Below are 16,674 nucleotides of genomic sequence, written 5' to 3'. Positions count from 1 at the left end.
GTGTGGCGGTGGTGCCGCCGGAGTCGAACCACAAAGGGTTCTACCACCTCGGTAGTTAATTTTCGTTTGAAATTACAAACTGTAACGCCCGGTATTAATAATCAATCTATCTATTTCACTTACTAAAGATTGAAATTCGTCGATGTCTAGTATAATACAATTTTCAAATGTCTATCTGTGGTAGATAAATTAATGTTTCGTTAAAAATAAGTCTTCCTTAAATTTGTCATATCATTAGTTTTCAAGTAGTCAAGTGTCACTATACAAACAGGTAATGTAATAAATGATATGTAATGTATTTTTCAAAATGAACCATATAGTAGATATCTAGATTTTCGAATTTATACTTCTTGTATATTTTACAAAAATCGATACCATAACATAAGTTATTAAAAAAATGTTACAAATACATGTGTTTTAGCTGGTATAAACTAAAACCCTATTTTACTCTTTTAAAATTCACTCTACGAGTATATAAGCAAAAAAAAGAATTAACAACTTAATAGCATGGATTTCCGCAAAGTAACGCCTGATACAATTAACTATCTAAAAAAAAGAATTATTAAAATCGGTCCACTAACGGCGGAGTAATTCGTGTACATACATAAAAAAAAAGATACCCGCCGAATTGATAACCACCTCCTTTTTGAAGTCGGTTAATGAAAACCAATAGTCACGGTACGCATGTAACGCCAGGTAAAGTATAATAATGCTATCATAATATCGTCTGTTTCAGTTACGAGAGCGTGACCGAGCAGGTGACGGTGCCCAAAGGTGGTGTGAGCCTCAACTTCACGCTGATGCCGGATGACCCTCAGCACTGGTCCTCCGCGTATGATTTCCGGTAAGCACTAACACATGTAGGGCTGAAATATATAATCTGTGTTTTTAACTATGGTAGTGATTATTTTTGTATAATACAACTAGCCGGCTCGGCAAACGTTGTGTTGCCATATAGATAAAAAAATGTTAAGGGTGAACAACCCTTATCATTTTGGGGTATGAAAAATAGATAGTAGCCGATTCTCAGACCTACTGAACATCCATATAAAATATGGTGAAAATCGGTAAAGCCGTTTCGGAGGAGAACCGTTCAGCAAAATAATAAATTAACTTTAAAGCTTTTTTTGTTGTATATTAGACCTATAATGAAAGACCTAGGACGTCCTCATGTAACCCAGTGGTTATTATACCACTTTTCGGAAAGCATTTATTCCGGTACTAACTACAGATTATATATTTTTCGGCCGTACTTTTGATCAAATTTATAGTTAATTTTCCATGATACCTCATATAAACAAACAGACAGAAGGTAGTATGAATAAGTAAATAAGCTTAGAAAATAGGAGTTCATGTAAAATTTCAGTCGGCAATAGGCATGATGACAGTTTTAAAAAATCGAAGAATAAATGATTTACTTAAAAACAATATGTTAGCATTCTCAAAAATAGCCCAGTTTTAATAAAAACTTTAGGATTCATTATATTTTCAATAAAATAAAAGTGTAAAATAATGCAGTCGGCCTTGTCTAAAACGCTAATCGGGGCGTATTGACGTCATTTTTTTGGCGTGTCACCGTATTGCTTGAACTTTTCTATGGGATATCGAAGCGTGACGTCACTCGCGGAGGCCATGACACCCGTGAGTTATCGCGCTTAATTCAAAATTTGTTTTAAAAATGCTAATATTTCCGTTAATACTGAAATTATTGCTGAAATAATAAGAGTGTTGGAATCAGTAGACATGTACCTACATTATAGAAGGGGAGTTCAAAATTGGTCATCATGCCCATTACATCAAATATTTACTTGTTTCGGCAATACAACAGTATTTGTTATGTAAGTGGACTTTATTAAAATACGCTATTCTAGATTTCATTTCTTATTGAAACAAGCTACATAATGGTTTCGTGGAAATTTTACTATAAATTTGATCATATGTTGCTCTCATAATAAATAAGATTGACTTAATTTCGCTTTGTTTTATGTCGCTTAAGACCTTTTGTGCTTGTCTCTACTTATCGTATTTTGTATATTTGGAGGTAGTTTGATATTTTTTTAGTTACGAATGAGATTTTATTTTATTATTTTTATTTTATGTGATCTCTGAGTTGCGCATAGTACTTAGATTTATTTTTTGAAAATATTATTTGTTGAAAACGAAGATATTATTATAAAAAGCTTTAAAAGCAGAGATTATTTTAATATTGGTGCTACTACCTTCAATAGGGTAAAAAAATCAGTCACAACCTGAATTATCACTTAACGTCTATCTATCGATAACAAATGTTACTCGACATGCATATATTATCTCCAATTTATTAAATTTAATGGATATTAAACGTAGTTTATACTGTACGAATAATAAATTTAAAATTGTCGCCGAAAATAGAACATCTTACAACAATTAATATTCAACGATTAATTTTTTTAATATCTGTAATTTATAGTCGAACGACAATCGTTGAACAATCGATCTATACTCTATACTTGTAGTCATACAAACATTTTTGTGCGTATGACAGGGGCGCCACTTGATATTACATTATTTGTTATGTGTCAAGTTGACATTTATTGATAATCATTTTTTAATATAGTGGATTACGGCCTTGGCTTCTTGCCTTTCAGCCAAACTTTATTAGCTTTAAATTGCAAAGCAATCTCCGTCCATCGACAATTCGTTTTGATTAAATTATTGATTGGCCAACACCATTGATATTATATATTTTTTTCGACCGAAATACTATTGTATTTTATTTAAAGTATTATGTTTGTAGATTTATTCTTATTGGATTTTGTTAGGTTATTAAATTTTACAATAATAATTTATACTACGTTGGTAAAATGTTTTATGGGCTCAAAGTCGATTTATTTTTCATAAATATACTCATTGTGATTATTTTTACAAGAAAATATTTTTATTTTTAATTACCTTTTTTTTTTAAACACGGTATGTTTTTTTATTGGCTCAAAGTCGGTTCTTTTTCTTAAATTTATTTTTATTTTTAATATCAAAACTGCCTCCAGTGTAATGCATATGTATAATCAAATAATACTTGTATTCTCTTGTTGTAACTTGTGTGTATGTTATGTCAATGTATATTTTGTTATTCTAATATACTTAACATTTACTTAATTTAATAGTCGGTGATTTTAACCAAAATTTAAACGTTTTGGTCGTTCAAAAATAATTACCTAAAATATATTTGACTATTTAATATTACAAAGTATTTTTACTATATTTAGTTACTTTTAATTGACAAAAATTAGTATACCATCTTTCAACACATGAATACACATACTTATAATCATATGGAATTAATTATTTCCATGAATATGCAGTATATTATAATCTTTAATTGATAAACGATTAACACGTATGTTTATAAGAAACTTGACTTTACAAAAACATGATATGTGTCATTTAGAATTAAAACCTATTGTTTTAGTTCTAAACCAGAAGTACATATGGTTATCGGTTGGTCGCAAAATATTTAGAATTATTTTAGACACTAAGGTTGGAAATCACCGACTACTCTTAACACTTACTTATGTACTGTTTCCATTAATATTATTAATAAACTATTTGCACGTTCACGTTTGTATGTTTTCAACTAACTGTGTGCGTTTACTAACAATTCCTTCTGCTAAATTAATAAATTAATAGATAATAGATTTGGTATTTAATGGAAAAATGAAGTGTTATTAAAAAGAGCTTGCTTCGCATTTTACATTTTTTAAAATATTTAGTAGTTATTAACTATGCAATTTTTAACCACTTTTGACACACCGTTTAAGAGATTTTTCGATTGTCTTAAAGAGTTCTACAACACTTATAATGTTTTGTATCATTAAAGCAAAAAATAATCATAAAAAGATTTAAATAAATTATGGTTGATTGTACGAACCATCTTTATCTTCAGGCTGACCGCTCATTGGCTACTGCTACTGTAGCTTAAACGATTGTAGTAGTTAAATCTACTTACTATTATTATTATAGTTACCATTTTATATACTTTTTTGCGATTAAAATAAAACACGTATCATTTGACGTTCGTTCAAAAAGGAAATTGGACGCTTGTGCGGCAGCGGCTTAAGCAAATGCTCAGTAGCTTAAGATACAAGATGGAAGCATCAGCACTATAGCTCGCGATGTAGCCAATGGGCAATCAACTTTAATGCGGAAGTGATATACTGAAGGTCCACTCGAATACAAGTCGCACTTTGGTGTCGAAATCTACGCGCACAAGATATTTTTTTATTTTTAAAATCCACAGCTACATTTTAAGCCAATACCGGATTTACATTTTATACATTAATCATACATCTGTACACCTGTACTTGTACACACCTATACACCCCCATAATAATTCGTACTTACTATAAACGTTAAAGGAATACAACACCTGGCGTGGCCAAAAGCCATCAGCAACGTAGTAAGGGGATGGTGTGGATTAGTTGCTTAGTGCGCCTTTGATCAATGGTTCTGCAATTAACATATACGCTTTTATGTTTCTCTTTTCTCGTTTCCCTTTTCTCTCTCTCTCTCTATTTTCCTTCATTGTCATTGTTCCGATTTTTATCTTTTACTGTTCGTCTTTCCAATTTCCCTTTTCCTTGGTGTTTTTCCTTTACTGTTTTTTGTTTTCTTTCTCATGATATATTTTCCCTTACTCTCAGAGTGCTCCCCTTTTTTCCTCGTTCTAATAATTCTCCTCACTTCCTTTCTCCTTAGTACTTTTTTTTTACTAACTTTGCTTTTCTCTTGTGTTTGCTTTGTGTGTGCGTGAGTAAATACATTTTCACTGTGCGAAGCCTTCCGGGTTCTATCTAGCTAAAATTACACTGAGAATACTGGTGTAGGAAGGGTGGTTTTAATTTATTTTTCACTAGCTGACCCGGCAAACTTCGTACGGCCTCAGAATCTATATATTTCATATTTTAAAGTTGAGTAAACATATTTCATATTTACTCAACCTTTAGACCTTCCTTGGACTTCCACAAATAATTTCAAACCGAAATTGGCCAAATAGGTCCTGCGATACTCGAGTTTCAGCGAGACTAACGAACAGGAATTGATTTTTATATGTATATAGATTTTTTGTGTACTAACATTACACTGATAATACTGGTGTATGAAGGATGGTTTAAATATTTTATGAATTTGCCGCAGTGTTTTAGACAACATAATGAACACGCGGTACCACACGTCGTTGGAGCTGTACGCGGAGCTGGCGGAGCTGGAGAACAGGTTCCCGGACATCGCCGAGTTCCGCTCCGGGGACAGCCTCGACACAGCCGTGCTGCATGAGCTCAAGCTCACTGATCAGGTGGGTTGAACGGCCAGAAAGGGAGTACTGAGTAGGTGGATTAATGAATTAGAGGGTTGGGTGTCAGAGGTTTTGCCAAGATTATAGTATAGTCCGCGTATAACTGCTAGTCCGCTCTGAATATAGAAATGAATTGCGTCGCCATTGTTAATTGTATGACTACACCTGCTCGCAACAACTTTAGAGCGGACTAGCAATTTGGCGCAGACTATGACTCACCACTTTTTAAAGCTTATATAGGTATGTGTTAATTCGGATCGTGAAATGTTTGAAAAGCAGATAACATTTTAGTTCTTTTGAATGCTCATCATCATAACAACCGGGAATTTTCGTGTACATATTAAAACAGGACACGGCGGCTTTTAACCCTGCTATATTAAGACAATATTAGGTGTGATGGTGGTGCTGTCGCAGTTGAGATTATGAAGATTAATTACTCTTGGTTAGATCTTAATAATTATGTTCTAGCAGAGTAACCAATGGAACTGACAGAACAGACTAACAGATGTCTTACATTTTGTTGCTACAGAGAAAATTTTAACTGTAGCGTAATATAAACTGATAAACATACACAGTACTAAGACATTTCTATGACTTACGACAACTTAAAAATATATTATCTTCCAGGTGGGTTCCCCCGAAGAAACAAAATACCACGTGGCGATCATCAGCAACCTGTACGCCTCACAGATCGTCGGCCAGGAGATGTTGCTCAACTTCGCGCGACACATCGCCACCGCATACACTATCGGCGAGCCAATCCATCAGCGACTCTTGAAGAACACCGTGCTCCACTTCATACCGAACCTGGACCCCTTGGTCAAGAAAGTGCTGAGCCAAAACGATGGAAGCAATAAGTGTGATGTGACGCTGTTGGAAGAAGAGTTTGGAGACAGCCTCTACAGTTATCTAACGAAGAAAGATATGAATTCTCTATCAAACTACACGAGGGAAAAGGCATTTGTTAACCTATTAGAATCGGAGCGTTTCGACTTAGTCTTAAACTTAGCTTCAGGAAACGAAGATGTTGTGTATCCAGACTTTTCGAAGAATATCTATGAAAAATTTGCCGCGAAGTACCAGGATAACAGAGTGTACAGTGATATATTCGAGTGCAAGAGTGATAAAGTGAGGTTAGGGGAGCTGATTGATGTGATAAGTGAGCGGTATAACACTCCGATAGTGTCCGTGGGGTTGAGTTGCTGTAAGATGCCGGCCGAGAGCTATATCGCGTGGGTGTGGCGGTACAACCTCAGGGGCATTATGAGGTTCATCGAAACCGCTAATACTGGTAAGTATTAGTAAGTACTGATAACTTTAAGTGTATTGTAAAATTTGGACGTGCGTGTGTTTTTTACTATTGGCAAATATTACTGTGTGCCACTATTTGCAAAGTCATTTGCTTATTTGTACAGTACCATTAATATACTATATAAAATGGGGTTATACAATATTTTGTAAAAAGTGTTTAATCACTAGGTATAGTCCGCGGACTAGCAGTTTGGCGCGAGCTATACAAAAACAATTATATACATTTTTTATAATGTAATTAAGCATTTTAAATTTAGCGTTTAAGTCCTAGTAGTTTAGTAGTCCCTTTATTTTTTAACACTATCCAATTCTTTTCAAGTTTAAATTGATGAATTAATTGCTATTCATTACATTATTATATTTTTATGCCTTCTTGAAGGACCATTTTTGAGGTAAGTTAAGTAAAATTTTTGAGGCATCAAATTTAAATTGAAAATTATTTTGTAAGTAGGGCTATGAACTGAATTGAACCAGAAAGGTTTCTGCGATATTGATTTTATTTTCTTTTATGTAGGTAAAACTAATTTTACAACTTTTAACCCTATGAACTAGGCTATGTCTTAGATGTACTGTTTAAATGGAATTTTTTGATTAATAGTAACTCTATTCTAATTTGCCAGGTGTAAAGGGTTACATAAAGAACGAGCAAGGTGCGGCGATGCGCGGAGCGAGTGTGGCCATCGCGGGTGCGGCGCGGCAATACCGCGTGTCCGGCAACCTTGCCCACTACCGGGCAATATTGCCGCCCGGCGACTACAAGGTTATCGTGCGCTGTCACGGGTATAGAGATCAGGTGGGTTGATCGCATTTGTGCGAAAGTGACGCTTTCTGTCTGTGTTTATGAATTTTTACAACTGTGCATTTTAATAAGAATTTAATCTATACTAATATTATAAAGAAGAAAACTTTGTTTGTTTCATTGCAATGAATAGGCTCAAAAACTACTGGACCGATTTTAAAAATTCTTTCATCATTCAAAAGCTACACTATCCACGAGTAACATAGGCTATATTTTATATGAAATATATTTGATAAATAGATTTTGAGGCGGTACAAAGTTTACCGGGTCAGCTAGTGAATAATAAGTTTATATATTCTCGTTTTTTTTTAATTAATAATTCTTTGGCACCTCCTGCAGCCCAAATGGATTGACGAATTTAAAAATGTGAAATGGATTCATCTGAAATGTGGGAGTGACATGTCAAGCCTATGGGCTACATTACTTCCATTTTAAAGTTAATTATTTAAAACTTTTATTTTTATAATATTAACTAGTATTAACTTGAATGTGTGCAGATGTTGACATGGCGTGTGGTGGATGGCGTGGTGAAGGAAAAAGACGTGATCCTGCGGCGGCTGAACGCGGAGCCGCTGAAGCAGCTGGAGGAGCTCCCGCTGCCCAACGACCCCGACATGGTCTATGTTACTGGTACGTATTGATGATTTCATTGAAGTGAACATTTTTGGGGTGTTGAACAAATTTCACGTGGAAACAACTCGTCGTCCACGTTCCAATGTTGGCCACTAGTCTCCTTTCGTGACTGAGGGGGTAGAAGTAGTAGTCCACTACGCTGATGACGTTCAGATTTGTATACTTTACGCTTTCTTGAGATTTTGTAAGAAGTTAGTTGTGTTATACGAGTAGTGATTTCTTTAAGAACAGAAATATAATGTGCGCTGCTCCGTTATTGTTTTAAGGGTGATACATTAAAACGAGGCATTGCAACGTAATTCTTAGGACACAACCGTAATTGATTTCAGATTAGATTGATTACAGATGTCTATGAGTGACAATGCTTTGATCTGGTGGATTGCACTCTTCGTATAAAAAATAAAACTTAATTAACGAACTCACTCCACTAAAGTTAAATCTATTCTGACTTATACTTCCTATTCATACCCAAATAATTATTTTGCTTTTACCATTCCCCAGGTTTGGTCCTAGACACGAGCAGCGAGCCCATCCCCGGGGCGGCGCTCACGGCCTCGTCGCTGACGGGGCGGCACCCGCTCGCGTCCAACACGACGGACGGGCGCGGGCGCTTCGCCCTCGCATTACCTGTAACGTACATGGGGCACGAGGTGCTGCTCGCGGCCGCGGTGGAGCCCTACATCACCAGGACGAGGCATATTAAGGTAAGGGGATTCTATCTGACTTCGCCCACAAATGCGCCGCTACCCTAGAAACTAAGCTGGAATGCCTCGGAAAAGTATGTCCGTTACCACACCCTTCAAACCAGAACACAGCAGCGCCTAACACTGCTGTTATGAAGCACAAAAAGGTGTGGCGGTGGTGTCTCCGGAGTTGAACTACAAAGGGTTCACCTTCAACTTCATAATATAAAATAACTATCAACTTAATATAATAATCTTCACAAAACCGGGTCTAAGATCTTGAATCTTAAATTCAAGAAGTCACGATCCGGATACCCCTCCCGATCTCTAAACAGAGGCAAATATAAGATCCAAATATTAAAATTTTTTTCGTCATAATTTTCGGAGGTCATTTATTCGGGAAATAATTCGCTAGTTTTTCTTGGTGTCATTTTTTTATGTTTTGGGATCAGTTACCGCAACTTAAATTAATTTATTTCAATTCATTATGTTTATAAATAAAATAATGCATCTTTTTCACAGATAAATAGCAGCGAGAACACAACGCCGAACGTGCTGTTTAAGCTAGAGAAGGACGACACCGTTCTAGGGCTGCCGCGGCTGATCTTCGTCATGCTGTCCGGTATGTAGCCGTGTGTATGTGCGGTATGTAGGTCCGGTGTGTAAATAAGAAAGAAAGAAACGATTTAAAAAAGGACATTATCAATTGACGGCCTTCCGCTATGTAGAAAAAGAAAGAACGCATAAAAAATGCCAAAATTATTAATTGACGTCTTGGACAATTACTTATTTTAAATAATGTTAGAAAAATGTAATAATTGCTATAAAATGTTAAGCTCGCTGGCTGCCGTTTGATAATTAGGAGCAATGGCGGTTAGTTTAAAGGTAAGTCCTAGTGTATGGTACGCAATTCTTGTCCCTCGGCCGCCATCTTGAAATGTGGTGTCAAATTGAAGTACCTTGTATTTATGTTCTATTCATGTGTTTCAGGTGTGGTGGGCGTGGCCCTGGTGACGTTGGCGGCGTGGTGCTTCAGTTGCCGGCAGAGGGCGCGGGAGTCTCGTAGGGAGTATCTCTTCACACAGATACCCTCTGATGATAAGAGACCGCTCTGCGATGATGTTAGCTATGGTAAGAGATTTTTTTTATCAAACAGGATTATGTGAATAGTTTTTTAATGATTGTTGATTTTTTTATAATTAAGTACTAGAATTTTTATTTCAATATAAAAGTGCCTTAAAGCAGACTTTTTATAATTTTTTAATTGTCGCGCTAATGGCCGCTAGCCGCTATGCTTTTTGGTTCGTGACGTCATTACATTGTAAAGCAGAAATAACTATCTTTATAGTGGTGCTCCGTAAACAAACTATGAAGAATCTTTCTCTTTAAAATGTGTATACGACAAATCACTTCACATTTTGTACTCCATATACACTTGCTACTTCAATATAATATAAAAATATGTTTAAGTATAAAAATATTTTTTCTTCTATAAATTGAATATATTTTCCCCAGATATAGTGAAACAGCCGTACTACGACGACGAAGTGATACCACCCTCGGAGACAGACTCCGAGGACGAGATCGTCCTACTCCGCTCCGACAGAGAGTGGAAGCAAGTAGCTCAGGACGAATGATCTGTACTACATCATCGCTAAGGATATACCTATCTTATTCATAAGTTGGGTTAAACTGACAGCTGTTCTGCCGTCGTAATGAAGAATGCAGAATTTGCAAAATGATAGTTCCGAGAAAACGCGTTTAAATGAAGGATTACTATCTAATCTGGTGAAAATTTACATTTTTAGTAACGATTTGATCGACTTCCAATGAAAAATTTTTTTTCTTTCTATCATAGTCTTCTGATGCCATTTCTGCAAAGAACTGAATTGCGCCAAAACGACAATTACTGCGTTATTTATTACAAGGGCAGCGTTAGTGTCAATACCATGAAGAACTTACTGATTTATTAATTAAAAAATCCTATTTAATTAAAAACCTGACATAAGTAGACTAAATATGTTGCTATGTTGCGTCACTGTGTACTATTTATCAATCGTTTACATCTACAACGATGTACTAAACGTGTCTTTTAAATAATATGGTTAGGATGTCTTCGAGTCCAGTGATGAAAACTGAATCTTTGCAATAGTATTAGCGAAATTAAAATCATTTTTTGAAAACTAATTTTGATCTAAAGTTGTTTTACTTGAGCTATACGGGCAGGTGTAAATGATATATTGATTGCGGTTTTCTGATAAATATAGTTAGTAATTCAAACAATCTCATAACACTCTAATTGATTTATTCGGTTTCAGACCAAAAAAAAGTTAGACTAAGCATCCTTAACAAGATTATTTAACATATCAAATTCTGCTGACTTGTACACACGTTCTATACAAATTAATAATAATAATCATCATATTTTATTTCAGATAATATAAACAAAGATACAAAAATATAATCATGTCTATAGCGTTCAGTGCAATAAGATCTCTGATAAGTCGTTAAGTTACTAAAGGATATTAAAAATCAAGTGCTGGTGTATGCAAGTGCAAGCTCCGTATCAATTTATGTTTTTGCGATGCGTTGTCTATCTTTTTTGGTCTGAGCATTTTGTTAGTAAGATGTATGTTGTTATTTAATATGTGATATGCTCTTTCATAAAATTTATGGTTCAAATACGTAACCTTAATTATTTAAAATTTTATATGCGATTTCAAGACGTTTTGTATTTATGTCTTATTTATGAATAATTAATAGCAGAAAATATTTTTCTTTTATTTTGAAAAAAATTAAATAATGAAAGCAAAATCACAATAGCTGATATTAAATATTTATAAACATAGATGGTAGCTAAATCTTTGGTTTTCATGTTAAAATTAATATCTTAAATTTTGTAGTTACAATTGCGTAAAATTCGTAAATGTAAAATGTATGTCATTTTGAATTACCCATTGGTATTCATTTTATGAAGGTTAGTGAAAATTACATAACTCATTACGTTGGACTCATTTTTTTTTTCAAAAACATAGATTGATATTACATTTTAAAATATGATTTTATGTGAAGAATTTTGTATTGCAATTCGTCTATTTTATGTTTTATTCCATTGCAATGGTATTTAAAATTGTTATTTTATATTCCATATTTAATAACTTACCATTGGAAATATTATAACATTCCTGTTTTAAGTTCTAATCATTCCTGTCTCGAACTATGATCTATAATGCATTTCTAAACTTGGACATATCCACTTGCAGGCTATTTTTGCTAGATTCTTAGACTCTTCAAAGATTTTAAATATTCTGAATAAGACATTATTATCACCACTTATTTCTCCTTGTTAGCGACTAGCATTGCTATGCTCCCGTATGAGGAGCGTTAAAAGGCGTTCACACTTAATCCTCAGAAATACGTCTATGATCGACATAAGACAAAACTTTAATTTTATTTGGGATCGGCTACAGATGTTTTTAAGTGCAGCAGTGACCACTTAAGAGATGGGCTGTATGTTCATTTGTTACTTGTATTAGTTAGAAATGGAATACAGGTGATACATGCTCACGGTAGCATATGGATAGCTTAGACTTTTTATGTATTAGAGAACAGTAACATCCATTATAGAACCTGAGGACTGACGTACAACGCCTTGCTATGTGTATGTCATCAAAATATCGTAACTCCATACTGCTTACATATTAGTTGTTGCGTGCATTCGCATTATGTATCGATTTTATTTACCATAGTATAATTTAGAGTTAGCGTTGAATACGTATGAAAAAAGGAGTTTAGAGATATTATTAGTATTATTGTGGTATGTAAGATAGTTATAATAACGGTCTGATGGCAAAAGTGTTAAACCAGAATATTTTAATAATAATTTAACAGTTTACAAAACCGAATTTTTAAAAATTGTACCTGTGAACTTTTGACATCGGGCCGTAAAATTGTAATAATACGAATTTTTGTAATGAATCTCTATCGTAAATTAAATACGTACTGAAAAATCTTTAGAAAACGGTCACATGCATTTTGATATATTTTAGAAAAGTATTTTATATTAATTACTACTTAAATTAACTACTTACTAAAGTTATTTACGAGGGGTTCAAATAATTAGTATTAAAATATATTTTTTTAATCAGTTCCCTTTCAAAACAAAAACACATGTGGCTGTGGCGAATTTATATTATATTTACATATCTTCCATAACGATGGTGCTTCATATTCTCATGTAAATCAAAATTTATAACTTATTGTATTTAATATCGTGATAGTTCAATTATTTATATAATATAGAATTAATATTAGTGTTTGCGTTTTATTTATTCAGGAAATGTTCCCACAACACACAGAAGTCGTATCGACAAAATTTGTTACTTTCGGATTAACTGCAAGTTTATGATCGCGAGTATTTACCATGAGGCGAAATACTTAAATATTTTTTAGAACACATCCTGCGCAAAAAGTATGACAAAGTTTGTAACCTACGTATCAATTTCCGAACGTTTCCTACCCCTTCCATGCATGCCTTGAGGAATATTCGGCAAAACGGCTCGACTCATGTCAAATTAGAAAAAAGCAATTCAAACGAGAGCGCGAAACAGGGTGTGTGGCGCCAAACAAATAATAACTTTTATTCAACGTTCTCGACGAGTTATCAAAACTTCATGTATTTAACCCAAAATAACATTAGTGCTCGTCGTTATCGCGATTTCAACACAAGATACTTTTAAAAGAAAAAGTAAGGACGGAGCAAGGACGCGAGATTCGAGATCTTGAAAACATCGAATCAGGTATTTCCTCCACCTTCCATTTTTCTAACAATAGGCGATAGCTTATAGTACTTATTATTTCGTACAATTTATTTGTCTCGGATCAAAAATTAAAGATTATCAAACTACCCTTTTTAACAGATCTATTTAGAACATCAATAACTAACCACGGCTCCATTAGCAGTTTTATTCGCGGGAAAGCGTTGAACGAAGCTCCATTTCTTTTCGAGAAACATACATTATTATTTTAAGACTTTCTCTTTAAGGAAAAAAGCTAAAATAAAAGACAGTATACAAAGAGATGGCATTTAATTCAAATAATTCATAATAATTATTTTACAATTATTATCACAACGCTTCTAAATTGTGCTTGCTTTACATACAAAACAAATTACTTACAAACAGGGCCTTACACTAGCAACACTTATAAAATAATACAAAATACGGCAATCCTCTATATTTCACATAACAATTACATTAAATAAAACAAAGCTAATTATTTTCTCTATTTGAACACAGTAGAATCAAGATGGTTCACAGTAACCTACAAAATATTCAGGTATTTTAATAATTAAAGTTAGTATTAAAATATATTATTTGTTACAAATTAAAAAAATATAATACAGGTATTATAACATCAAAAATACTAAAGGATTTTAATTTAAGATTTTCTTATTTTTATAATTTGTAACAAATACTAAAATACCCAAGTACCTTCTTAAAATAAATATTTACATATTTATGGCTGGTAACTCCACGGAAAGTTATTACTTTTTAATAATCAAATATATTTCTACGATTATAAAAAATCGTCTCAAATCTTCATATAAGGACGAAAGTTGTGATCAGTGTTGCTAACTACAGAAATTCGCCTAAAATAACGGGTATTCGATATCCGATTATATTAATTTGATAAATAAAGTAGTGTTGCTTAAATATGTCAAAATTATTGCATAATATTAAGAATCTTATGAGTTTACAAAAAAATAGTATTTTCTTAATAGGTAGATAAAAATCACCAGATAAAAACAAAATGAAAAAAATAATCATTTAACGTTCAACCGATTTACCAGTTTAAGGTAATTTTGAAGATTTAATTTAAGGAAAACAGTTTTACAAGTTGGGAACACCTTTGATATATTATTTTGTTTCATGCAAGTAATTTATAAAACTTGAGTCCCATTGGAGTTACAACGATTTATATACATTCACATATAATTATATTTAAATAACCTTGTGTATGGAGTTTAAAGCTTGAACAAAGTAACGGAAATACATTAATCTCTTATCACAGAACTTAATTACAATAACTGTCACATACATTATTATTCAATAGTATCTTGCAAGTTGGTAGAACCTTCTATGGTTTGGACCTAGAGGCACCACCGCCACACTTACTTGTGTCTAATAACAGCAGTGTTAAGCACCACTGTGTTCTGGTTCTGTGTAGTAACGGAGACATACTTACCAGAGGCATTCTATTTAGCCCTCAGGACAACGAAATCGTGGCCGACCTCGGGTAGGAATCTTATCCCATCTAGAGTTAATTACAGATATTCATGGGCGGCAGCAACCACTTACCATGAAGTGAACTGGGTGTGTTTACGGACGCACCTTCAGTAAGAACTATTAAATAATAATGTCGCATGTGATGATAGCTCAACAAATAATTAAAATATGTAGCTAATTTAAATTAGAACAACTGTCATGCAAGAAATTGTGCGTTAAATGTGTAATTGATGTTATCCAGATTTTACATTTTAGGCCAGCCCATGTTTAGTATTACACACAATATATATTTTTTTGAAAAGATGCCGAAATATACTTTCTTACCCACTGCAGAGGTTAATGTTGTTTGAGGGTACATATTACTCATTCTTTATAACATCCTGCAGCCCAAAAGGCTTGACGGATATTAACATTTAAGATGTCGTTGAATTCTAAGTGGGGTTTATTGTTTTTTATGGTAATTATTATGTATATTGTACGCTTAATCAAACACAATAGACTTCGTTGTTATAAATTATTATGCACAATACAATTTTTAAACCAAACAACTTAATATTACACAATACCTAAGAGCCATTTTACCAAACTAATAAATAAACTTAAGAAAGTAGGAATTGTATTTTTTACAAAAAGAGTCCATTCTTTGTATAACACCCATATTTTTACTAATACGGTAGTTAGTAACGGTTACAATTTCATTTTAATAACTACATCGGCTATACTAATCTAGTATGATCAATTTGGGCAAAAATGAACTATTAACTACATTTCTATTTAAAAGAAAACACTTTGTTATCAAAGCTACAATTAATACTTAAAAATAAATAATATGCATGGTCCTATTTAGATGTTTTTTTTACCTTTTACCAGTTCGATTCCACCCTTAATGGCGTAATTAAGACGCAGAAATATGATCTCTTATACTTATTACTTACTAAATATATATTTAAAAAATTAATAATTCAAATTTACCCAAGCCGTCAGTACAATAATTATTATGCTAATGTGGAAAATTGTAAATTTCGTATGTAAATACTTACAAATTCAAGGCACCACAATCACCAGACTAGTTTTGTGCGTTCGTTATGGCGTGCTTGCACGACGCCTGTGTTTCTAGAACAGTACGGTTGTGCGAAATATATTCAGTAAAACTTTTGACAAGATAGCAATAACTGTCAGTCCTTGTAGAAATCCGTTAATTTTAAATTTTAATCACCTTTATATAGCCAAAAATTTTATGGCTGCTAGTTTGTGATTGTTCAAGATATGTATTTAGAAAAATATCGTCTTATTTTTAAAGGGATTATTTATTGAAGAATTGAATTTAGAGGTTTAGTTTATTATGAATCAGAATATTAGAGTGACGAGAAATAATAAACATTGATGCGAGGAATAACACTTCTCTCTCTCTCTCGCAAATTTCAGAAAGCATATTCTTCTAGATGGACTAAAAAAATAAAGATGTCAAATTATGCTCCCATATAGAGAATTTTGCAAGGAAATCAATTTTACAAATAATTAAATGGAGGTAATTTAATTTTCTACTATTATTTACTTCTCTAGCTAACACAGGCGTCGTGCAACCATTTCTTAATACTCGTAAGATAATTGTCAAAAATGTCACCTTATGTA

At 33.3% G+C, this 16,674-nt stretch overlaps 1 protein-coding gene across 2 annotated transcripts in view; it reads left to right on the top strand.

Annotated features, from left to right (window-relative positions):
- The window catches only part of svr (Carboxypeptidase D svr), a 36,321-nt gene extending 23,252 nt beyond the window's left edge, over positions 1-13,069 (top strand). For both annotated transcript variants that reach the window (XM_073078088.1, XM_073078087.1), the window contains exons 14-22: positions 737-844; positions 5,173-5,329; positions 5,957-6,620; positions 7,261-7,433; positions 7,937-8,069; positions 8,574-8,776; positions 9,278-9,377; positions 9,746-9,886; positions 10,271-13,069. In XM_073078088.1, the coding sequence (XP_072934189.1) occupies positions 737-844; positions 5,173-5,329; positions 5,957-6,620; positions 7,261-7,433; positions 7,937-8,069; positions 8,574-8,776; positions 9,278-9,377; positions 9,746-9,886; positions 10,271-10,392 (1,801 nt within the window). In that variant the 3' untranslated portion in view covers positions 10,393-13,069. The remainder of the gene's footprint in view (positions 1-736; positions 845-5,172; positions 5,330-5,956; positions 6,621-7,260; positions 7,434-7,936; positions 8,070-8,573; positions 8,777-9,277; positions 9,378-9,745; positions 9,887-10,270) is intronic.
- Positions 13,070-16,674: the final 3,605 nt, after the last annotated feature.

Source organism: Epargyreus clarus, unplaced genomic scaffold (assembly GCF_041222505.1).
Source record: "Epargyreus clarus isolate Ecla_fem2 unplaced genomic scaffold, WU_Ecla_fem_2.2 ptg000012l, whole genome shotgun sequence".
Taxonomy (NCBI): Eukaryota; Metazoa; Arthropoda; class Insecta; order Lepidoptera; family Hesperiidae; genus Epargyreus; species Epargyreus clarus.
Note: the sequence above shows the minus strand (reverse complement) of the source record. Positions and strands in the feature narration are given on the sequence as shown.